The sequence below is a fragment of the Temnothorax curvispinosus genome, unplaced genomic scaffold, assembly GCF_003070985.1.
Source record: "Temnothorax curvispinosus isolate PA1 unplaced genomic scaffold, ASM307098v1 QBEX01010126.1, whole genome shotgun sequence".
Classification (NCBI taxonomy): Eukaryota; Metazoa; Arthropoda; class Insecta; order Hymenoptera; family Formicidae; genus Temnothorax; species Temnothorax curvispinosus.
The window spans coordinates 148,636-174,009 of record NW_020219906.1 but is presented as its reverse complement, the minus strand read 5'-3'; the positions used below and the strand labels follow the sequence as shown (position 1 = coordinate 174,009).

The 25,374-nt window shown below is 41.0% G+C and overlaps 3 protein-coding genes across 5 annotated transcripts in view; 2 read left to right on the top strand and 1 right to left on the bottom strand.

Moving 5' to 3' along the window:
- Nucleotides 1–11,685, top strand: part of LOC112459802 (FERM domain-containing protein 5) — a 30,869-nt gene extending 19,184 nt beyond the window's left edge. The window contains exons 7-12 of one of the 3 annotated variants that reach the window (XM_025024130.1): nt 578–592; nt 1,301–1,389; nt 3,281–3,507; nt 3,770–3,937; nt 4,719–5,246; nt 6,598–11,685. In XM_025024130.1, coding sequence (XP_024879898.1) covers nt 578–592; nt 1,301–1,389; nt 3,281–3,507; nt 3,770–3,937; nt 4,719–5,246; nt 6,598–7,013 — 1,443 coding nt within the window. In that variant the 3' untranslated portion in view covers nt 7,014–11,685. The remainder of the gene's footprint in view (nt 1–577; nt 593–1,300; nt 1,390–3,280; nt 3,508–3,769; nt 3,938–4,718; nt 5,247–6,597) is intronic. The other 2 variants (XM_025024131.1, XM_025024132.1) reach the window with 2 other exon arrangements.
- Nucleotides 11,686–13,080: 1,395 nt separating this feature from the next.
- Nucleotides 13,081–25,374, top strand: part of LOC112459784 (unconventional myosin-Ie-like) — a 30,107-nt gene continuing 17,813 nt past the window's right edge. The window contains exons 1-10 of the mRNA XM_025024102.1: nt 13,081–13,369; nt 19,219–19,344; nt 19,929–20,018; nt 20,083–20,177; nt 20,321–20,498; nt 20,623–20,785; nt 20,893–21,000; nt 21,145–21,273; nt 21,531–21,727; nt 22,103–22,270. Coding sequence (XP_024879870.1) covers nt 13,367–13,369; nt 19,219–19,344; nt 19,929–20,018; nt 20,083–20,177; nt 20,321–20,498; nt 20,623–20,785; nt 20,893–21,000; nt 21,145–21,273; nt 21,531–21,727; nt 22,103–22,270 — 1,257 coding nt within the window. The 5' untranslated portion in view covers nt 13,081–13,366. The remainder of the gene's footprint in view (nt 13,370–19,218; nt 19,345–19,928; nt 20,019–20,082; nt 20,178–20,320; nt 20,499–20,622; nt 20,786–20,892; nt 21,001–21,144; nt 21,274–21,530; nt 21,728–22,102; nt 22,271–25,374) is intronic.
- Nucleotides 22,471–25,374, bottom strand: part of LOC112459785 — a 10,293-nt gene continuing 7,389 nt past the window's right edge. Inside the window, exons 2-3 of the mRNA XM_025024103.1 lie at nt 25,114–25,323; nt 22,471–23,955 (exon numbers count right to left, since the gene is read on the bottom strand). Of these exons, the coding sequence (XP_024879871.1) occupies nt 23,247–23,955; nt 25,114–25,322 (918 nt within the window). The 5' untranslated portion in view covers nt 25,323 and the 3' untranslated portion in view covers nt 22,471–23,246. The remainder of the gene's footprint in view (nt 23,956–25,113; nt 25,324–25,374) is intronic.

Sequence of the window (25,374 nt, the reverse complement as noted above, 5' to 3'; positions counted from 1 at the left end):
GTATAAAAGAATCTCGTAACATTATGATTTAATTGCTAAAATTAAGGTGCATTAAATACATTATACGGAGAATAAAAACGTGGGAATAACATCTAGTAAGACGTGGCTTTAATTAGCTTAAATGTATCGTGTACGCAATGCATTGCATGAAATCAAACGGAAACGAAGGCTCTTAAAACTGAAAACCGTTGCTTCGTTGTAAAGTTTGTTCAATTTGTAATGTTGCTCGTTCAGTTCTGAATGTTAAACGCACGACGATAACAAAAACCCTTGTCCATTAAAAGATCTTCGTTGAAATTATTTAACCACGTTTCTTGTATCACGTTACACAAGTTCCTTTCAGGAAATCTAGACCTTCAAACCCTTGAAAAGAACTTGTTTTATCTCGACAGTTTCTAATTGCAAACGCTGTATACTACTATATTACGATAATCGCACGTGAAAATGCGCGCTCTCGTTCGTGCATGACTCGCTCGCGTGCAGCGTATGCGCGTGCGGTATGTGCATGTGACGTCAGATACTACGTGATTGTAAATTAAGTAATTCTATTATTTCTCTCCCTGCTGGACTCGCGCAGGACGTTAGGACGAAGGTGAGTCAGAGAGCGATTTTAATCGCATATAAAATTTAATTATTACGAGATTAATGTAGAAAAATCAGAAGAAACATCGAACAAAAAATCAAATAGCTTGGAACGATTTCTGTACATGTTTATATGATCGGGTTAGGCTCCATATCAAAATATGGAATTATAATATAGATGCCTTTAGGAGATACGTATCTCGTACTTACGTTGCCTTACGAATAATAAATCTTTCTTATCTCACGAACCCTCTTGCCTTCGCACTATTTTTCATTACTAATAAAACCACGAACAATACTGCCGTGCGTCTTTGTCACTTTGAAACTGTACATTTTTACAGGATATCCGTCTCATTTTCAAATTGGAAATTCCGGCCACGAAACGTAGGGAATCGTGTTCTCCGAGCTGATAATATTCACACGCGTTTCGTTCCATTTTGCGATCGTACAAACGCGACGTGACATTGCAATAATCTCAAACAAGTGCGATTGTCATCGTGCATGGTCGTTAAAGAATATCATCATCGATTATTGGAACAAGTTTCAATGTTAAAGTTTATCTGCTCGTTCTTTTTTCACTTATTTATTTTGCCCAAAGAGCAAAGATGATCTTCGTCGGATTTATTTTGCAAACATGCGGATATTTCCTCGCATAATACATACAATATAACATCAAGATAGGATATTTCTCGAGCGTCTTCGCATTTGCAATTTTCAGAAAAAGCATCTCGTCGGGTTCAAATGTCCCACGGCAACGAACTGTCGTCACGTGTGGAGATGCGCTATCGAGCAAATGCTGTTTTTTACGTGAGTACCCCTTTATTCGTGTTTCCCTTTTAGCTTTTAAGCACGTATGAGATTTACCGTGTTTTACATCGCATGGCATTTCCGCTGTTTATGAAGAAGCTTTTATCCATTCACGTGTTCTCACCATGTTCCATTACGCAAATTCCTGTATATTGACGATTCAAACGCGCGCAAAGGAAAACTTGTATTTTAAATTAAAAAAAGAAAAAGATGTTTTTCATTTTATAATTTTATTTCTGACTTTTCTCGAGGGTTCTTAGTACGATGCTGCATATAACAGATTATTTGACTGAAACAAAACTGTTATCTTTCTCCTCGATTAATAACGACCGATCACTCGCAGATCTTTTATAGTTTTCAATACTAGATTGAAGCTTAAGCGAAGTTTCCAAAATGTCTTCCGGCCTTTTCGCATTTTGGCCTCGCTGTACGTGCGGTGCTTCTCCGAAATTTCCGAGATAAGTAATTGAACGAAGGCCGTAAAAGTAGCTCCGGCGCTGCTGTAAAAGATGCATTTGATCCCCAGAAATATCGCTGGCATTTACATGCACGGTTTATCGTTACCATCGCGCGGCCAAATTTACTGTTTCTACCGCGAGCGCATTGATGGATGCCCCGAACGAATGCTTATATACTTGTATATTAGAATATCGTTTCGGCGACGAACGTATCGTCTCAATTCGGGTACGGTATTATACATTTGCAGTAGCGGATTATCGCAATTTTACGAATATTAGGTAATTAAATATCATCCCATGTACGTTTCAATCAATTTTATAACGCATAAACATAACGTGGCACCATTTTCGAACAAACGTATCGTCAACGACAACGCGATCTGGAATTAAGCTCCAGCATTCGCGCCGTTGCCATTGAATTTGCTAAATCAATTAAATTTGTATTTCTCATAGTAAAGAGTCGATTTCACTCCTCAAAATTTTTGTTTTGCAAAAATAAGATTGTTAAATCTGCCTAGTATAAAGCTCTCTATAAGGAAGTTCTAAAATCTTCAAATTGAAGATTTCGTGATTACAATAATAAACGGAAGAATCAAAGGGTTATTGGAAAGATGCACGCAATCTTGACATTGGTCATATTTATTCGTGATGAAGATATACATATCGGAGTGTCTCGAGTGTGCATTAGAGATGGTAAAATCGCTCATGGTGAATGATCGTTGTTTTGTCGCGGTAATTTGGCCGCCATCCAAATAATTAAAATACGTTAATAACCACCGCAAGAGATAGAATATGCGACAGAAATTCAACCTGTATTGGTTCAGCTTTAAATGTCAACTTTTTCTGAGAAAGATATGTTGACGATACATTATACAGAGAACTATAACAATTTACAAGAGTAAAAAATATTCTTATATCCATTAAAATTGCCGCGCCTGGAATCAAACGCGAAAAACAGTTAGGGGAGACAATCTAATCAACTAGGTAGAGGTATTAACCAGAGGGACGCGAATTCCTGTGGGTCACCCCGAAATTCGGGGAGTTAACGTTAGCCGCAACGGCGAACGCGACGATTTCGATCGCGGGACCAGCGCAGTCCCGAGTTAGTTCCGCTCGGTAAATTTATGCGAGCATAAATCCCCTCTTCTGTGCTTAGTTGGATTCCGCGCGGGTGAAAGCCTATTTTCGATACTTGCGATCTTTTCGCGGCGCCTGTCTGCGCGGTGCCACTGTGTTCGACGGTCCGAACCAGTGGATTAATCATTTTTGACGATTTTTTTTTAAGTCTAGAAATAACGCGTTCATAAGCGTTTTGTCACGATGGTAGTTCGCTGCGAATATATATATAATTGTTAGTTGCCAATTGTGCAACAGCAAAGCGTAAAGCACACGGGTATTTAGCATCACGAGTAATTTTTAACGACTGTGCGCAGCTTGCCGAGGGCGTCGGACGCGCCGGTGGTGAGTGGCGGCTCCATCTTTTCGTGGGGATACAAGTTTAAATATACCGGAAGAACGGAAAGGGAAGTTCTGGAGGAGGCAGGACCACTCCGGAAAGAGGAGCCGCCGATACAACGCTGCCAAACAACGTGTTTGAGAAGAAAGGCCAGCAGCGTACCGGCAACCCCCAGCACGCCGAGCCAGGATCTCGTCGAAATACGTGAGTAATTCTTTTTTTTTACCGCTATGTAATTTGCATACGGTGTGTCGTTATTTCTGGTAGTCCGTGTTAACGGATGCATTCTTCTGTAGAATGGTAGAAATTCAGTCAGATTTAGGATTTCGCCGAGGATTAATTACCGCAATTTTACGTAGCAGCGCGATTTCGATTTGTCATAAAATTGAGAGGCATTGTAAGGTAATTGAAATGCGATCTTAATGCATGAACTGTGCAATAGCTTTCTTTTCCTCACATTTCACAGGATATTCCAGTTTACCACGTAGCTGTCACAGCGCGGGCCTGGACGGCAGCGGGATGCTGGAGGGCGGTGCGGGGGTTCCCCTCAGCTCGCCCTATTGTCCAGACAATACCTTGCCCCTTCTGGAGACCGTATCCGAGGACCAAGAGATTCACACCAGGAGAAACAACGGTTAGTTAACGGCCGTGATAACTGCCACTTTTTCTCTCTTTCTCTTTCTCTCTCCTCTCTCTCTCTCTCTCTCTTTCCTTTTTCTCTAGCTATCTCTTTCTCTTTTTCTCTCTTTCTCCTGTTCATAACATTGGATTCCCTAATCTCGTTCAGCTTCTTGGCCCATTCGAGTCCATCGCCGCGACGCATGTGTATACGACAATGAAAACAGCGATATATTAACTAACTAACCCGATGAAAGCTTGTATTCGAATTCTATAAAGGAGAAACGTATTCTTAGTCAGATATATCAACGATCGAATCAATAGTTGTTAAGGTACTTCAGTAAGAAAATGTTTAGTGTCTTCGATAGAAACTAATGCATGATTAAGCGTATAATACGGAATAACACGTGGAATTTTGCTTTTCTTAGAAAGCGAGGTAATCTTTCGATACGATCTCTATCGACTCGAAATTAACTACTCTTATACCTGAGAAAAACGAAAGCTGACCTGAAAAAAATCGAAAATTAATACATTCGTACATTATTCTTTTTTTTTATAAAGGAATGAACTCTAACAAGCATAAAATTGTAGTAAATCGAATCGCCGCCCGCTCGCATTGCTCGCTAAATATCGAAGAGTAAACGTCGTTCGGGCTTTCGTGCATCGATGATGTTCGTTGCGCCGTCGCTGCCGTCACCGCCGCCGCTGCCGCCGTTGCCGCCGCCGTCGCCGTCGCTTCTTTGGCTTCTTAGAACCTTCGGTTGATTTGTTTTCTCCTTTTCTTTCTGTTCTTTTAGCCGTAGACGAAAATGATACGCATGCGAGTGCCACCCACACGTCTACTACTACCATCACCACCACCACTACCACCATCACCACCTCCAACACCATCACCACAAACCGTGCGAAAGCCAAACTGAAATTTCCCAAGAGCACGCTGAACCGACCGCAACCGTTGTACAGTCAGAAAATAGTGATAGGCTCGGAGGAGCTGGCGGGCCACGACGTCAAGCACGTCGTGCGGCAGCGCATTAACGCCCTGACTAACGAGCGATGCCCGACGGTGGTGCGGTCGACCGCCCTGATAATCAAGAGCTCGAAGGCGCCGGCGAGTGCCAACGGACGCATCCCTGTCAAAAGCGTGCACTACGCGCACGACGAGCACGGCGGTAAAACGCGGGTAGAGGTAAGCGAGATCGACGGCGAGGTAGGCCGCGGATCGACGACGACGAAGACCGCCAACGGTTGCGCGAATCTGGCCGCGAGGCCCGGACTGTCGAATGGATTCGATCACTCGGGAGTCTCGGGACGACGGGAGGCAGCAGGTAAGCGCGAAGACCCCCCCACCCCTCTAGGACGTTGAAATGTCAAAGACCTCCCGTTTCCTCCTCCTCTCCTTCCCAACCCGTCACCCTCTGTCTCTTCTTCCGTTAGTCGCGTATTACCTCGCCCTCTCCCATACTTCCGCGTGTATACGTTCATACGTCGTTGTCGTTGTCGTTGGAGTTGGACTCTGCTTTGTTACCCTGCCTCTTCCTTTATGTTACGCTTCGACTATTGCGGTCTGCATGGGCTTGCGCCTGTTAACAGCGTTAACGTATATATAAATCGACACATCCGACACGTTACCCCCGGTGGATTCGCGAAATGTTTTGTGAGACACTTCGACACCGTGCTTGCCAATTGGCCGTTGGACGGGGCTGCTTTTCAGGAGTTTCGAATATTTATGAGTCACTGAAAGATTCCCGTCACATAGCACCAAGCCCCAAGTACGATAGTAGTTAAATCGGTAAAATAACGATCGCAATTACGATTGCGAAAGTGCACGCATATACGTGAATTCATCTGTCGATCTCCTCCGTATAGGATCGTGGATTCGTGGAGATCGATGTGATCTATTCTACGTTGATCTAACTTTTACCCAAATAAGCCATCGTTATGAAACCTTTTGTATTATTTTTTCAACGAAATCATAATTTGAATGAAATTAGACGTGAAATTTTTCTAACATTTCTTTTCAAATTCTTCTAACACAACTTTCTAATATTTTATCGTCAAAATGATAACACGTATCTCTCGAATAAAGGATCAATTAGCTGAGTAAATTGTAATAACGAATTACGGAAATAATATCTTTTATAGATACAGAAATTATTCCATCTCGATAATAACGTGATTTGTTGGAGACGATTTTGCTGATTTGCACGTTCAAGAAGATATCTAAGGGAGTTATTTTATTCTTGTCTCTTCTGAACTCAATTCCGCATTGCGATATATAAGGGGTGCATGATATAAATATATATCTTACTATCTGTATAAAATTGGATTAGTTTAACATAAAATAGCTGCTATTTTATTTGCGCCTCTTTCGTGTTTTTCACACGTTCCTCCATGCTTTTTGTTTTTTATTTTTGAGAGTTAAAAGCAAAGAAATGATATATTGGCTCGAATATGCAATGGAAATGAGTTATCATAAATAAAAAGAATTATTTCAAATCAGTTGAGTTCGTAATATCGTAAATAGACCCTGCTAGCTCTACGCTCTACGAATGCGATCCTCAAACTTCGAAGCGAGATCGTCAGAAAGTCTCCGCACTTGTAACGTCTTCGTTCCTTACGAGTCACTCGCTAACGCAGCCTGAATCAATAGCATCGATCGCGTCCTTTCTGTTTCAGTCGGTCAGCACGAGGGCGAGGCGAACGATTACTACTTCAGGGACTCCTTCGACCACTCCTCGTCGGAGAGTCAGCTGTTGGACGCATCCGGCAAGCCGCACAGTCGTTCGGTCACACCGGTACCGAAGATGCAGAAGTTGCAAAATTCCAAGCTCAGCCTCCAGCAGCAGCACCATCAGGGCGCCCGGCGCGCGGCGAGCGGCAAGCTCAGACACAGGAGTCTGCACGTGGTCAGGATCTTCATTCCAGCGTTTATGCTGACGATCACGGTGCTGTTCATTGTGACGGTATTGGTGTTCGAGACGGACACAACCCTGTTCAACAGCCTGCGCAAAACACCGGAAATGGTGGCCTTAAGGAGCCAATATTACGTTCCGATCAAGGAGTTCCTGCGGACCAAGCTCGGCCTATTTTGATGTGACAAGACCGGGCCGAGATCGTCCTACGTCATCGCGTAGCTCGCTCTCCCTTCAGTGCCAAGTTGCCAGGATGGACTCGTGACTGAAAGAAATCACGGCTCACAAGTCGCGGAGAAAAGAACGTGCGCCTCTTATCCCTATTGCTCCCGCCTCCTGCCTTCTTTCCCCCCCGTTGCGCACCGTCGCGTCGCATCACAGCTTGGTTGCACGAGAGTGAGTGCTTCGGACCGAGAAGACCAGAAGACCGAGTGCTACCGGAAGCAGAAGAAAGGAAGGCCGGAAGAGGAGAGATGAGAAGCATCGCGTTGAAGGGATTAACCGAGGTCGGAATCTCGCGCAAACTTACGCGCGAGGGGAACGCGCGTACGCGTTTTAATTCGACCGACGGGAAGTCAGAATTCTATATAAAAGAGAAAACTGTACAAAGGTTGTATTTAATCGGGATGTGAGCAGAATGTATGTATAAAATTGTGTTTATGCGTTATATGTTATCTGTAATGTTCTTAAATTGCTTATTGTTTTTATGAAGAACGCTTTTTATGACCACGCGTATTTCACTAAGTTTCCCGGAATTTCTCATTACTACTCATTAGTTATTTCACTGCTGACTCGTCTGCTATTTTGGCAGAATACGGATCCACAAAACCGACGTATTTATCTTGCAGATATTAAGTTCCGCCAGTTTTCCTTATGAATTAATATTCTTTTGCGGAAATATATATCGCCAATATAATATAATATACTTGTTTAATGAACAATATCAATAACTGATTTATTGAAAAGTAAATTTGAATATTTCTGTGCACAGTTGCAATGAGCAAGGAAAAATCTTTTAATCATTAAATGAATTATTCATCTTAAAAATGGCATTGATTCGATTTTTTAAAACTGGTTACATTAAATTATATATTTCATGAAATTGGGTAGGTGTATCTCGTGTTGATTGTATTACAATATTTTATTCATATTATTTGAAAGAAAAAAAGAAAACAGATTTTGGCTGTAAGAAAAGCTCGATTTTGTTTGATCCATACCTGCACTCGGACGGACATTACGTATACATACATAGTGCAATGTTGGTTATCGAATGGCCTATCGTGTTACCATGAAAAGAACGAGGACAGGAGTGCTCTTTCTCCGGATTTTCGTGAAACTTTCCCCGTGAGTCGCGGATAACACGAAAAGACGCCCAAACCGCAATGTGCGCGCGGTATAATAGACAAAGTAAAAATATTTTGACATTATGAAGAGACGAAATAAAGAGCATACATACACACACCTACACAAAAAAAAGCGAATATGTAATATATTATATACAAGTCACTGACAAGGCGACGCTACTTATAGAGACTTTAGATTATTTTAAATCGTCAACGAAAAGCAATTGTTTCGTAGATAATTGTAGACTATATACGTGCAGCTCTAGTACGGAAATGGTGAAGGATATTGCGTGGCAGCGTTAAATTGACGAGATTCCGCTGTCGGTTTCTTTGCGTTCTTACTCGGATGTACGGGGGCATAGGTGCGCTTGATGTGCGTAATCACTTTGTCTTATTGTCATCTTATTCTATCGCGAGAGTATAACATCTTTCATCGCAGCGTGTAAATTCTTGACATAGATCTTAAGGACATGTCTCTCTTATGAAAGTAAGATCTGTCAGGACCTGCCTTCGCAGATATGTGTCGCGTTTGATAAAATTACATGAAATTTTGAGAGAATATACCTCTTAATTCTCGCGTTTTACGTATATATGCAATTAAATCGAAAAGGAGTGAAACAAAATTGAAACAGATTTAACAATTATAGACGCATACGCGTTATTTAAAAATAAACTCTTATTTCTTTTTGCGAAATTGTAAAATGCGATTTCCCAAGATTTAACGTAATTATATGATTTATATGTATGTATATTAAAGTACATATAATTGTATAATGATTACATATTGATTACAGGCAGGTTCTGATTTATCTTACACCTTAGATTGAATGTCCGCTCCAGCGTTTTATTACCGAAAGTGGCAAACTTTTACCGTCGATAGCAAAAATTTCTGAAGAAAATAGTCGGTGACTCTCCCGACTCTCCGTTAATCATAAAGTTGTACAGTTGACATTTGTTCTCGAGAAGAAGGGCTTTTAACTCTCGAGTGGACACGCAACCTCACTGTCAGCCATTTTTCCTAAAAGTGCCTACGCTGTCTTACACCCTTTCGTGTCATTCGATTCGCTCGAAATCCGCCCTAAGCTGAACGAAAATGGAGTGGCGCGAGGAAAAAGGTGAAACAGAAATTAAGTAAATTAATGAATGATGAATCTCATGCCGATCTTCACGTCGAGGCTTTTGGCGGCGCTCTCCTGTCCGTGAGACCTGTTCATATCTCGGATCGTCGACATAGATTCGTGAAATTCTTGAGATCGGTGTTCTAAGGTGTTTCCGACGTTGATGAAAAGAGAAGCGTTGTCGAGAGTACAGACGGCTCTAGAAAATTAGAGTGGTAACTGTGCGAGACGCGACATATCGTTGTTAATAAAGCAACGGGGGTTCGCGAGATTTCGGCCTTTCCCAGGTGGGCGATAAACAGAATCTCCTTTCTAGTCTATTATTAGCGTTGTCAGGGAAAACGCATGTTTCGGATTAGCACAGAATCTCACGAACTTCCGCAGCTTATTAATAAGCCGGCTGGGATGAGATTATAGCTTAAATCAAAATTTAATTCGCTTAAATTAGGTACGTAGATAATGTAAGACGAAGATTAATCCATGCAGGAGAACGCCGCGAGCATCAAGCTAATTGTATAAATAAACGGATGTCAATTGCAATATAAATGTAATTCTAGTTATTAATTAAGGGTACCCGCTCTCGCTGGGCCAGTCGATGTAAAAAAGAGACGAGAAAATTTTAACGGAAACGATAAAAGTTTGGATTGAAACGCGGAAAATTGATATGCTACTTATTAATCCAAATCTGAATAATTCCACTCTACGAGAAATCTCGAATACTGATCCAAATCTGGATGATTCTACACTCTATAAGAGTAAATCTTTGAGAGCAAAATTATCCGATGGACATTAAATAAGAAAAAGAATCTCTTGCGATGCCACGTTCAATTTGTTATACTCTCCGAGGGTTGCTCTCCTATCAGCAAAGTTCATATAACTGAACTAATGTCGAATTTAGGATTATATGATACTCAAGAGTTTGCGCTTGAGAGAACTACTTTCTATTTCAAATACTCTCCAAGAAGCGTATAATAATAGGATTGGGATTTCTGCTTGCAATAATCGCGAGTGTTGATTGTTAAAAATCCCGGTTCGGAGAGCAAAATTTTTAATTAGACACTCGGTCTAAAGTCCGAAGAGCAGATTGTTTAACGTAAGGGATGGAATGGAATAATATTGAGAGTTGAAGATCGTCGGAACGTGGCATAGCCTCTGCGCGATACACTTTACAGAACTTCCTCGGTAAAATTAAGTTATCATAGACGATGCGCAGCTGTATATAGTAAGGAGAAAGGTTCACTATATAATGTTAAAACTGTTAAACGTTAGCGGATTATATGATCTTTGCGCAACGATTGAAGGCAGGCAATATACAGGATGTGTCCAAAAGATAGAAGTAACATATGTTTTCAATAATTTAGACCTAGTTGATGACATAATTATTGATGGCGACGTTGGTATCAAACGTTATTAATTAACAACGGTAATTTAGTACGCTTTAATTTGGGAATTTGGGGAGTGAGATTTAATCAATATCGAAATAGCTAATAGATCGTAGACGGTCTCTTACGTTGAATTTTTAGTGTACGAGTACGATATTTTGAAAACGTTGTACGATGTAGTTGCGCAGACGTGAAAAAAATTCAAAGTAAAAATATCTCCCTTTTATGATATTCGTATTATCGATAAGATTTTTGTATCATCAGTTGACATTATTGCAAATTGCAAGCCGCGTTTCGACCTTATTGTAAATTGATTGTAACGCGATGTGCTTGTATGAAACTGCAACCGACAGTACGCTTCAATCAGGCGTGCGTACAATGCGTACACGACGTCGTGCGTTTTCTCATTAATTGTAAGCCGTTAAACGTCGTAACACTTTTCTGGCACGCACGCGGTGCGCGTACTTGATGCTGAACACGGCTATACGTCACGTGTTAACGTACGTACTTGATATCGCTGCCGAACTGTGCGGATCTTCATGTAAATGTACATCTAGCCTACTGCGTTACTTTTAATAGTCGAGGTTCTCGGGATTACGTTGTTAGATATTTATTTGATGACTAACGGGTAAGAGTACGTTATTCGCTGTAGTTGCTACGTAAGTGAATTTCCGAACCGAACCTTTTTACGGACGCGACTGCAGAAATAATTTAACAGAGGGCTAAATACTACGTTGTGTACAAATGTGACGGTGAATGTAAGTTGGGTGTAAGTGCACGGTTAATTAAAAACGGCCGACGCGACGACGGAGAAGCGGAGCTCTGCGCTAATCAAAACGAAATACCGATGATAATCTTTCTACAATCTCCATTCGTATGTACACTTTTTGTACGCTTGCAACGTGTAGCGAACAGTTGTAGTCGTATGAGGAGTGCGTTTTTTTCCTGGTCTGTTAGTCCTTGAAATTTTGTATCGCATGCATGAATAAACAAAACATTTCATTGCAAACCCGCGAAACAAAATATTTCATAAAATACCATTCAGAGTTTTATACGCTTTTTTCCAACAGTCGAAGAAGCGATTCCTGCGTTTGAACATTCGGTTCCTCGAATCTATATTCTATCGCATAAAGATAAGATACGAATTAGATACGTTGCTCGAGTAATAACTTTTGAAGTTTTTTTATAATTCTGATCGGTTATTCAAATTTCGATGTAAAACGATCGTAAACCGCACAAATTAACACTAAATTTCTTTTTTTGCTAATAGACGCTTAAATAGTATGCTTATTGAAAAATACGAGTAACATAATATTAATAGAGATACCAACGTTGACAGCGGAGTAATCTAATCGGTGAAGATGATAACGAAGAATTGAGCACCGCCTTACTTAGTCACGCATTCAGTTTGAAAGCGAAGATATCATTTCGTCAATATAGCATCACGGATGAGACTACATAATAATAATGATGTGCGTGATTCATCCGTGTCGTGGTTTTAAGAGTCGCGGTCTGCCGCTGATTTTTCCGTACGCTTCATAGATGCCGATCCTTCATTTTCGCGATGGAGCGTAAAATCGCGAACGATTTTTACGAAATGCTAGCTAACACGACTGGCCCTTAAAGATATTAATATCCGTTAAGATAATAAGATCTTAACGGAAAGCAACACGCGCAATCGGAAATCGGGAGACTGCGTCTCGCAGAGACGCGCTCGAAACTGGGACGAGTTCATCCGTGGAAAGTGAATTAACAACGGCCTTGGATTAACGCAACTCGGCAAACTCATGGATAAAGCGATACGTAGGCATACACCTGTCCGTGAAAGGAGAGTCCCACCTGCTGTATTGATGTTTTGCCAGGACCAAACATCGGAACGGAACGGCCGTCGGCGGTTCGTTATCGCGACATGTATACAAACATCAATAAGTACCGAGTCAACTTTCACGAGATGTATACCGATTTCCCCTTTCGGCTGTTGTTACCTCTACGCGCGACATTAACGTTTCGATGACAAAATCAACAAACGCGACGAGTTTACTTGGACTCACAACAGTAAACAGAGCCCTAACAGCTCTCACGACTTCATCCGACGTGTAGCAACAATCTTCGATACACGAGTCTCTCAGAAGCCAAATTGATCTGCTCTACGAGCTAAATAAAAGGTAGAGAAGATTGATGGAGAGACGCGTGTGTTATGGGCGTTATACGTAAGAAATTTACAAAAAGTGGAGTCGTTCTAAAAAAAAAAATGTATAAGTACATGCGACAGAAGAATAACATGAGACGTGCGGAATCCCGAATTCTCCCATCGCGCCTCGCGCCTCTCACAAAGGCAGCGTGCGTCCCGGTAGCCTAAGCCCGGTACCGGTGACGGCGGTGACTCACCGTGCTCGTGCTGGTGCTGGTGGTCGTTCGTCGTTCAGTCCGCGACGGACTACGAACCCGTCGACATCGAGCGTGTGTGTCTGTGTGTACACGCGCGTGCGTCTTCCCGGTCTCGGCCCCGGCCCCCGGCGCGGCGTGTGTCATTTAAACGCGGACCTGCTTGAGCGATCGGTGTCATCGGTGATCATCTTCGGTGTGTCACGTGCGTCATTTGTGTCCGCGATATGATTCGGAGCGGTTAAGGTTAGGTGGACTACCTGCGGTGACAACTTTGGTGGATCTTCCCTCTCAATTTCAACGACATGGTAATTGAACATGTTTCATTAATTAAGCAAGCGGAGAGCGGCGTCAGGATTGATCTTAGTTTTTCGGGTTTTCGATAATTGAATGAAATTGGAATCTGCCTGAAATATCGAGGATATAAATGGAATGTGTTGGAGTTTCGAAGAGAGATCGCATTACTGTCCTATTAAATGAGTGACAAAAATTGATGCACTATTTTATTGTTGAAAAGCATAATTTTGGCTGTTTCAAGTGTATTATTTATAATTTATAAGGCTACGATATAAATGCAAAAGAATTTATAATATGTCTAAATATAATGCAGGAGTATAGAAATTAAATTCAAATGAAGGGTGTGAAAAAATATAGGTGCAATGCGATGTCTCATATCGCGCTGTAAAATTATGAGATGCTATCGGGACTTGAATATAAATATATATATGTTCTGTCATATTCAATCTGACCTCGGAGTAAACTTTAAATTCAGCCCAGATTGTATCGCGTCGCTTTGACTCTTGGATCGTGAATAATGAAGTGTCTTGTAGTTGAATGACGTCAGAATTGTTTCCCCATCGAAGTTCTTACCTTCGATACGCAAGTATATATTTATTAAATATTAAATTATTATTAAATAAAATTTTTTTACAAGAAGATAATTTTTTAAATAATTAATTCAATTGTACATAAATCTTTGTATTTATTGCACAAAGTGGACGTACGGGATAATAGGGAAAAATATGCCGTATTGTAAAGTTAGAGTCGTGCATGCTAAGCGACCGATCTTGCGAAGAATGAAGAAGCGGTAGCAGAGATGAACGGTCGCTCGTAGAATTCGTGATCTTGGCGTGATCTTCGTGAGTCGTGTCGCGAGCGCGTCCTCCTTGCGTCCCGCCTTTCTTTGTCTCGTGATCCGTGAACGGGAAGTGATTCATTTTCTCATGGCTCAAAGGCAGTAGCAAGATTAAAATGCCCCAACGTCGAACGTGATGCAGGAAACTGCACTGTCTTGAAGCAAGAACGATTGATTGTCCTTAATCAAAGCGCAGCGGCGTTATACCGGCATACAGCCGCGTTTCATCACTTGCGAATCGGAAAAGATATTAGAGACGACTTTGAAATTAATTGGAAACCGATAATTATATATTCATTTTACATTGGACGCCATTGTTGTGCATTACGCGCAAGGACTCGTCGCGTAAATCGCCCTCGAGGGTCTCGAGAGAAAATAGTTACGTCGATGACGTACTTGACATACGGATCGGTGAGCGATCATTTCCAAGAAATCCGTTAATCATCAAAGTTCCGGAGGATTTTCTACATCTAAATCATCAAGCTGCACTTTGCGCGAATCACCAGAATATTTGAATAATCTTAATATTTTAATATTTGAATAATCTTAATTTATACCACGGAATGAGATAACTTTGATGGAAAATTTGTGGTTGATTTTCTATTGATTTTTAATACTTTCAACATCAGAAATCTCGTCACGGAGTGCGTACGGTTTGAAGATATAGGTTTCGCGCGCTGTCATGCGTTAAAACCGCATTGCGTCGCCTCGATACAATACACACCTTGCGATCGCTTTTTAATAAATTTACAAAACAGGATAATGCGGCATTATACCTCGCGCCTCGCGCTTGCACGGTGAGTCACATTTTTCACGATGGACTTTAACAGGTTCGTTGAACTAGTTCGCGCCTTTTTCACTCCTTCGCCTTGCTCCGTCCCTCACTTTCGTGAGCGAAGTAGGTATCTCGACGAGAGGCGATTTCGTAGGCGATCTCTATTTGGCTCGAACGGTTAAAGGAACGACTGTCGTCACACGATCGCCATGCTTATTGCAATGGACGTCGTCAACTGTATAAGTGCGTCTCGGGCTGAATGCCGTCGACACGTGCATGGGCGCGTACTGCAGAGGATCGAGGACAGATTTCAAGGAAAGTCTTTATTTTTACAGAGACATTTCCACATTTTTTTAAACATCTATATTTTTTTAATGCGTAGCGTATACCGTTTCTTATGGATTAGTTAGCCTGACGAATATCGAATATATCTCCAGAAAAAGCTGCGTTATCGATATTTATTAGTCGGTTAGAACAGATATTTGCTATGGTAACGCAGCTAAGAATCCGGATACGTTCGCAGTAATAATGTAGCTGCAGTTCCTTTAAATTTTCATAGCGATTACGACAGCATCCGATAGTTTCATTTATGAGACAAAATTCTCTTCAATTGTAGCTATCTAATGGATTATCTCCTATTCTGGAAATCAGAGCGATCGTCACGGTGTAAAGTAGAGGAGACAGAGAGAGAGAGAGAGGAGAATCGTCACTGATGCGTGTAATGACGTTTTAAAGCTCTCTTCGATAAAGTATGCGTATTGGTAACCTCGGTACCTCGGTACCTTCTGAGAACACTTTTACAACTGTTATTATGCGCTGGGAATTTTACGGTTGTGCACATTGCGTACACCGACCGATATATGTAGAGGAATATCCTGTTAGGATGCATTTAGTTTGCATGTACGTTACTTTTGCGACGTCCCATCGCGGGGATCGATAAATATTTATTTAAAGAAGCGCGATGGGGAGGAGAAACGTTATCAAAGAGCCAGAGGCTTGATTTTTATTGAGTTGTGGCGCTAATAAAGCTCTCACGTTCTTTTCCCTTTTATAACAATATTCAACGCGGTATACATCAATCGCGCAATATAATTGAATCACGTATTTCAACTCGATTCACGTAGAGTGCAGAGCGACTGCAGAGTGACGTGCGGCGCGTGATCACGCTCCATTCTCGATCGCTCGGAATAGTCGGACGTTCGTTTCATGTCGGCGACTATCGTAAAGGAGAGATAGAGAGAGATCGTTATCGCAGAGTCGGTTAGGCAACGCGTTATCGGAGGAGTGCAAATATGAGTCTAGCGAGATGATAACGCATGCACGGCCGCGTCCTTGCGTCGCGTGCTTATAATCGCGGCATTGTTAATCGTTTCCGAAGGATGCGATGCAGGCGAGCAAGGCCAAGGGACGCGTGTGTTCGTCTTATTGTCCGAGCCGGCCGGGCCGGGGCCTTAGAATTGCCGGTCTGTGCATGCCGTTTGTGCCCGTTCCAATGCCCGAGACGCCCGCACGTTTTCTACTCCATGAGATATAATTCTTCTGAGAACGTTCGTGAGTGTATCGTTCGTCGTTCTCTATCAGCGGACGTATCCGCACCTGCCATGAGTCACAAAGATTATTATACTTCTGAGATTTCAAACGGTAGATCTAAGGCAGGATTAAACGGTAGCTTTCGACGTCGGGTCGTTGTTGAGAGAAAGATTTTCATTCCTTTGCGCGTGTTTGTTGTTTCTACATAAACTATTTAGAAATTTTTGTCCAAATACGGAAAACCGCTGTATATGTGCTATCAATGCTATCCCTATTCACTCCAACCAGCCCTTTCGTGTCCCCACGAGTTTCTAATCCTCACAAGCTAAAAGTAGTAGCTTTAATTTGCGCTTTGAAACATTAAATTTCATCAATTCGTTCGTGAGTTATGATCCGAAGATTAAAGGGACGGAAAAAACATTGGAGTGAATAGGGCTATCATTGTTTAAATATATTATTAGATATATATATAGTCATATGCTATCATCGTATAAGATGTAAAGATGACTTATATACATATATACACATGTCGTGTACATCTGATTTGAATCCATTACTCGATATTGTTATATTGTTGGGTTATAGATAACAGGAGATTGCGTTATCACTTGGCTGATCTGTTGCAGAAATGCTTAAATATGCTTAAATGTCATTATAAATCGATAGAGAACAAGATACGTTGACAAAGAAATGACATTTCAGTCCAAACAATATATATACCTATATGTATATCCGATATATCTTTAAGTTAAATTTCTGCAAAAATTGCTCGGGTTTAGTCAGAAATAAAATTTCAATTCGACATTTCTTTCAAACAGAAAATGAGATAAACTGGTCATCTATAGATAACCAAAGCGACATATCGCGAGAAATTTATTTCGACAGTATAGTTTCCAGCGAAATACGACAGAAAGATCGGTGTCCGCTACATGCAGCAGTAGCGCGATATCTCGTTGACCGCCACCGCGTCGCGGCCGCGCCGGCGGAACTGCGGTGAACGAACAGACAGTTTCATTACGGCGGAAGCCATGAAATCATGCCTCTGCTCTGGTCCGGCACGCGCGGACCTCGGTACAACAAGAGGGAAACGTTGTGCGATCGATCGCGCGGTCAGTAGCCCCATCAGTCATAATTAATTAACTGACCCCATAACGGGCCGCGTCGATCGAATAGCTTGATGGCAAGATTGCCACTCATTTCCATTTTCTACGAAATTCCTGTCTGTCTGTCTGTCTGTCGTCGAAATAAGGACGACGAGAAGCGGAAGTTGGAAGCGTGACCATTCATCTCTCGTTGGGCATTGTCAGTCATTGTCAGCTGAGGCCTGAGCAAACACCATTCTCGTCGCTTTCTATATACGGACTGACGAAATCTCGTCTCCTTCTTCCCTCTTTCTCTTTTTCTAACTTTCTCGATTGTAGTCCATTTGCGAGGCTATTTGCATGTCACATATGGGCGAGTTGCTCTGTAGTCCGCTAATACTAATTGGACCAAGATGTTAACGACGGCGACATATGGCGCGATCGATAGTGACGTGCCTTCTATTGGAGGAGGAGGAAAAAAATTGCTTTACAAGCAGCTTATATATACATATATACATATATTTATTTGTGCGTTTCTAGAGTTAAAAATGATAATTGATGATTCTGATACGAAATATATAGATAGTTCGTAGGGTATAATCGACAAAAACTTAATCGTTTACGCTTAGAATCCTTTGTAGTTTGTAATAATCCGTTAATTGGCTTCGACGATGGATTATATCAAACGATCGTTTAAAATGCAATTAAGATGATGCCCTGCTAGAGCGTCTACGGAAGAGGCCTTGCCTCGCGCGACACCTTGCACTATACTCGATACTCGCAATTATACGGAATTCGTTGAAAGAGAATCGCTCGACCGGAAGTATCCGTATGCGCTGACTACGATTTCTCTCGCGTTCTCCAATGCTATACCACGTGCAACCGAGAATGCTCGTTTCACACGCCGGACTTCCATTCGCGGCATTCCTTTTTATGCGTTGGCTTCTTTACGACCGATTCTTACTCAATACGCGTGAATTTTTTTACTTTTAAATACAAACCGTTGTCAGCTAAAGAAATATAAGTTATTTAATCCGTATTAAAATAAATACAGAAGAAATATGAAACAGAGAGAGAAACATGTTTTTCAATATGAAATCTTTCGTTAGTAGTTGGAAACGTCGGAAAGCAAAAGTTTATGATGTCAACATTTCTAGCTCTGTATTGCTACAGTGATCCAATAAGGTAAATAATGTAAGATATTTTATAACGATTATTATACCTACGGGATAAAATGTTAGAACGCTTCTCTTGCAATATAGACCAAGTCGGACTTTGATAAGTCAACTCGGTTAAAAAATCGCTATATATAAATAATGCAGTTAATGTCCAAGTATATAGCATCTATTATAAGCCGTTGCGTTAAAAGGGCACAGTAAGAGCGCTGGACTGAACCCTCGCTGAAAGAGGAGCGGAAACGATCGATGAATCGGCGATCCGTGAAACGTCGGAGCGAATAAGCACTTCTGATACTCGCGACACAGAAATTGTAATTGGATTCGCAATGCGCGACGTCCGCCGATTTCTCGTGCGTCGCGTCGCGTCGCTGCGTTCGTAATTTCAATAAATTCGCGACGACACGAAATCAAAAACGTGTTCTAGCTAATCAAAATCAATTTATTTCTTCATCCTCAGGTGTACCACTGGCAGAGTCAAAATGTCAAAATTTCCGGAGTGGACGATATGGTCCTCTTGCCGAAGATCAACGAGGACGCCATCATCGAGAACATCAGAAAGAGATACATGGACGATTACATATTTGTATCCTTTTTTGCTTAATATTAGAATAGATCTATATATATATAAAGGAAGATGTCCTGACTGACTGACTGACTCACTCACTCACTCACTCACTCACTCATCAACGCCCAGCCCAAACCCCTGAACTGAATTTTTACAAAAAGTATATGAAATAGGGGTAGAATTTTCCGGGGAGTGCCACTATGTGTATAGTTTTTTGTTACCGATTTCCTGGAGAAACCGGTTTTTTTAATTTTTTTAATTTTTCGGGAAATAATTGGCTGAATCTCAAAGAATTCTAGATTAAACAGGGGCAGAATTTTTCAGGCCCTATACAGGGGCTGTATAGTTTTTCGTTACTACGTAAAAAAAAATTAATTTAAAGGGGGGAGGGAGGGGGAGAGAGGGAGAGACTATTTGCGTATCTTAATACACAAGTTTTTCGGGGTGAAGTCCGGCGGGGCATGCTAGTATTAAATATGTCTCGTGAGGGGAGGGGAGGGGAGGGGAGGGGAGGAAATACATAATTTCTGGGAAGCGTATATCACGATAGCTTAATTAACTGTGGCAAATAATTCGTGAAATGTTCCTTAAAATGTCATCAGACGTGCATCGGACCCGTATTGGTATCGGTTAATCCTTTCAAGCAGATGCCATACTTCGGAGAGAAGGAAGTCGAGATATATCAAGGCGCGGTAAGGGTGAAAATGCTATTTTTCTCGTTGGAAGAGACATTAAAAAGGTCTCGTGTCATTTTAGGCACCGTACGAGAATCCACCGCACATCTATGGACTGGCGGACGAGATGTACAGAAATATGCTGATCGACAACGAAAGTCATTGCGTCATTATTAGGTAAACGATACTTGCATTAAGATGATCTTACGTAGGAAAGAATTTTAGAATGATGTATTTATATTTGATGTATATTTTACACAATTTTTATTTAATATATTTATCGAAAATGTACTTGTCATTTATCAATATTTATTTCGCAGTGGTGAATCGGGCGCTGGAAAAACGGTCACGGCGAAATACATAATGTCTTATGTGGCGAGGGTGAGCGGTGGAGGCAAGAAGGTACAGAAAGTAAAGGACGTGATCTTGGAATCAAATCCACTCTTGGAAGCTTTCGGCAACGCGAAGACAGTGAGAAACAACAACAGCAGCAGATTCGTACGTCTCAGCAAGTTGTGCTCGAATTAATCCATTAGTTTTCACCAATTTGTTATAATTGCATTACAATCAACAAAGTTATTATTTGAAAGGAAACAAAAAAAGTCTTTTTTTAAATTTTCAGGGAAAATACGTCGAGATGCAATTCGGATCGGGCGGTCAGCCGAACGGTGGCAAAATTTCGAATTTTCTTCTGGAAAAATCAAGAGTAACTTGCCACAATCCCGGCGAGCGGAATTTTCATATATTTTATCAGCTGACGACGGGCGCCAATCAAGAAATGAAAAGTGAGTGGATGATTGAGAGATAAAAGTATCGTTGACAAATGAAAAGTAATTTAGGATAGTTTAGAAACGTTTAGACAAATAATAAAAAAAGAATTTCAATTTTATAGCGGAATTTGGATTAACGGATCTCAATTATTATCAATATCTGAGTTACGGCGGTAATTATAAGGTGGACGGCACAAATGATGCGCGGGATTTTCAGGAAACTCTTAAAGGTACATAATTGTATTTTGCAGTATTAATTAATTTTCGTGCAATTATAATGTTCCGTAATTATTATAGTACATTCTCGTATCTTCTTTCCTAACTATTAATAGACCACACTAATTTAATAATTATGTATTGTTTTATGTCTACAGCGTTGAGTGTTATGGGAATAAAAGATGCAGAAGTGATGAATATATTCAGATTGGTAGCTGGAATTCTTCACGTGGGAAATATACAGTTTGTCGAAAAGGGCAATTATTCGCAGATAGCCGATAAACAATGTAAGTTATTCTACTAGTTAAGAAATAAAAATACGATTAGTTATATAACTTATCTGTTATCGGTATAATTTTGTTATATATAAATCGCACAAAACGTACTTATCTATATATCTTATCCGCTTATCGTATATATAAACATTACTGATCGATTGATAGTAAAATAAATTTTAATATAATTTCTGCGCGTGTTTGTATTATTATTTACATTTTCTGCTTAAACAATTGTTTTTCTTAGTATGAATATGTTTTATTTTTAGTTCTCGAGTTTCCAGCCTATCTTTTTGGAATTTCGGCAGAGCATCTGTCTTACAAATTAATTTCTCGAGAATTCGAATCGAAATGGGGAAATCAATCCGAAAGCGTGGACGTGACGTTGAATGTGGAACAGGCGCTTTACGCGAGAGACGCTTTGGCAAAGGACATCTACGCTAGGCTTTTCGACTATTTGGTCAAGGTGTGGTAGAGCATTCATCCAAAGTTTTGAAGCTTATCCAAAATGATTGAGTTTAAAATTACATATAAAAAAATTGCATGTCTTGCGTTAATTATATAATTTCACTTGTCAGAGATAAGTGTACACATTTTCATATAATTACAATAATATGAAAAGTTAATTGAACGACAAGCATTATAATTTTGGTTTTTATAGAAAATAATTACTAGTCTAATCTCTTTAATCTTTACTCGCACAAGGGAATAAATTGCTCTTATTTGGTATTAAAAAATATCTATTTTAATTAGATCAACGTAATCTTTTAACCAAAAATTATCGCATGATTTTTAAAAGGCGTTTACTTCTTCCGTTACTGAGTTGTTAACAATTTTACAGAAAGTTAATTCAGCCATGGAGACAAACACGGATGGATACGAGATCGGAATTTTGGACATATATGGCTTCGAGATATTTGATAAAAACGGTTTCGAGCAATTCTGCATAAATTTCGTGAATGAGAAATTACAGCAGATTTTCATTGAACTCACATTGAAGGCGGAGCAGGTAAGCTTTTTCATTAATATTATTCTCTTTGTAATTTACGTTAAATTAGTCACGGGGTTTGTTCATATCTTGGATGAACAGCAAATTGCCAGAGAATGTGAGTAATAAAAATATTTTACTGGCTTGCGCGCTAATTTATTACTAGAGCAAGTTAATATATTACTATATATTCTCTTAATTCTATATTAGTTAACTATATATATATATTACAAGCATATATTAATCTGTATAAATAACAATATTTATATATTTATATCGTGGGTCGTTATATTCGGCATAAATTAAGTTCAAGACTAATACGCGGAGAAAATTTAACGTTGCAACATTTTCTCCGAGACTTAATAACTACTTCTACAAAAATAACATTTTATTTTCAGAATTTCGGTATGATTGACTGAGTTCTAGCTTTTCTCCTATTAGATTGAGCCTAACTAAAATAAAAAAGTTGATTAATTTTCATACAATGAAAGTTGACACTTTATATATTTTGGAATTCTATCTTTTATAATTAATCGTCAAAAATTTTTTTGCTTTTTGAAATTTTGAAATGTATCTTTAAACATATCTTTGGAGAAGAACTATAATTCTATTAATTACATCGAATTCTGAAAATTATGAAAATTACGAAGTGATGTTCACTTCATAAAGATGAAGTAATATATTGTTCATACAATCACAGTTAACTCCTCAACGAATTGTCTGAAATTTCATAACGCTTACAAAATATGGAAAAACTTTGGCCAATAATTATCCATATAATGTTTGCGATAAGTAATACAAACAGTAATTAATAATTTGATAGAAGGAATGTATGTGTAATCAATGTTAATGATTATTATGTAATATTTTATTTCGAAATATGTCGTCAAATCAATCTTTTTTTGTACTTTCAAACAAGCATGAAATCTTGAGGCTCGCGATTAAACATACTTTTCGGAGAAGTTAAATTTTTACCTTTTCATACAGATATTTGATTTTATTCTTCGATGAAGCCGTATCCCGGCAGAATATCTGTCCTCCTAAGTGCGTACCTCTGCACAGGCGTGGTCTGCGCCATCAGACTGCGTCCATGGACTTTGCTAGGCGGCGCAGGTATCTGTTTAGGTAATTCGCTAGACGTGACCATGGAATTCTCCGTGGTCGACTGTTCGTCCGCGCCATAAGACGTTGCTTGATCGTTCATTTTGCCGATCTCCTCGTTGCTCAGAACGATACCGTCGACGCGACGATCGAATTTCTTGGGCGGTCGAATCTTCTTGTCCCGCGTCTTCCAGTCGGTCTGCCTGTCGAAGGGTCGAGTGACCCTGAGGTATCCCACCGCGCCCTCGCTCGGGGTCGCCGTGGACGGCGGGGCGATGGTATCCTTGCGGAAGGATCCGCTGTGTCCTCGCACGTTCACGTAAACCTTGGGCCGGCCGCTCTTCAGGTAATACAGCTTCTCGTCGAGACTCGGCAGCTTCGGTGGGTTCAACGATGCGCGTTTGTCATCGTCGAAGGTGTCCAGACGATAATTCGGACTCAGGCCCACGTCTCGTACACCGAGGATCGAGTGCGGGATCACTTCGGGATTCGGATAGTCGTCGTTCGTCGGCGTTCGCTGTTCCTCTTTCAGCATCGTGCTCATCAGACCCTGCAAATTCGCGGCGTCCATCTCGTCCGGGCTCTGCAGCTCGATCTCGAAGAGCCTGCGACGAAGAGAGAGGAAATTCAATTTCACTTAATTTCATGTAGATTATAGCTTTTCGCTAATACGAAACGAGCGCCGAAGATTGATATCGAACGGATGGAGCTTTGAGACGTCGGATAATCAACCGTAAATATACGGTATGAGTAGCAGATAGGAACAGCATAACGACGAAGCTAATCGGATATTAGCGGTAGGCATTGAGCGAGCGGCGAGCGCGGGAGATTGCCTTTTTTTATTTTCACAACATTACGAGGTTAATCCGATCACGATTGCAGGTGTCATTGTTCAGAAATGCCACTCTGCCCAAACGTATTCGCGGATATTCGCGATTATTAAACCGCAGCGATCGCGGCCGCAGTGCCGCACGGGCGCGGGGCGCACGGAGAGAGGAGAATCGGGAGACAATCGGTTTGTCTAGCCTTAATCGCGCTTACTATTTTACTTTCAAAATTACCGGTTGCGCCCGGTGCGCGGCGTATCGGTGCCGAAGATACGAATTGTGGTCACGTAAATCTGCCATCGTTGAAATTACACGGGAGCAATTACCCGACCGAGTTTCTCACGTTTCTCGTGCGCCGCAACGAAGGCGGCTTTTCATTCGCGCTAATTGGGCCGCTTTCCGCCGCGCCGGTGGGAAAGAACGGCGTTTCAGTTAGGATTTTCCTCTTTTGTTCGAGCGATTTAGAATCGCGAGACCGAAGTAAATATCGTTTCGTAATCGCGGGTGAGTCAGTTGAGAGAGTTTCCCGAAAAGGAGTAAAGTAGAGTGGAATAACGCTGCCATCGTTTGTCCATCCGTTAATATTTAGCGAAATGCATTAATAAAAAAAAGACTTAGAACTTAATAAAATTCTGCATTATACGTTAAATTAAATTTACGATCAACTTATCCGAGTGATCCTCGATAATGTCTTATTATACTATTTCAAGACCAGACTTCGATTAAAGATCGATCGGGCGATAACAATTGACGGACATAATCGATCAGTTCGAACGAGTTTGCAATTCTAAACGCGAAACGAAAGTGAATTGCCGGTGCAGCGTGCGCGGTGCGACGGTCGTGGAATATAATATCGATACCGGTCGGCGATATGGGAAAAAAAAAAAAAAATGACGTGGAAAAGGCCGCGTCGGACGAACGTTGGCAAATCGATACCTGTAGTCCTCGGTATCGGGTCTCTCTACGTTGGTGTTTCGCGTAATGCTGTGCAGAGACTTGCCCTCGAGAGATTTACGCGCGGACAGTTCCTGATCCTGGTGGATGTGATTAGGCGACGAGGGTGGCCTCGGCAGGACCATGGCCGACGCGGTCAGCTCGAACAGGACGAGCAGCACTGTGGCGCAGACGTTAACTCTCCGCGACATCCTGCAAAGATTGTTTTCTCTGTATAAGAAAAATCCTATCCTCTATGGTTTT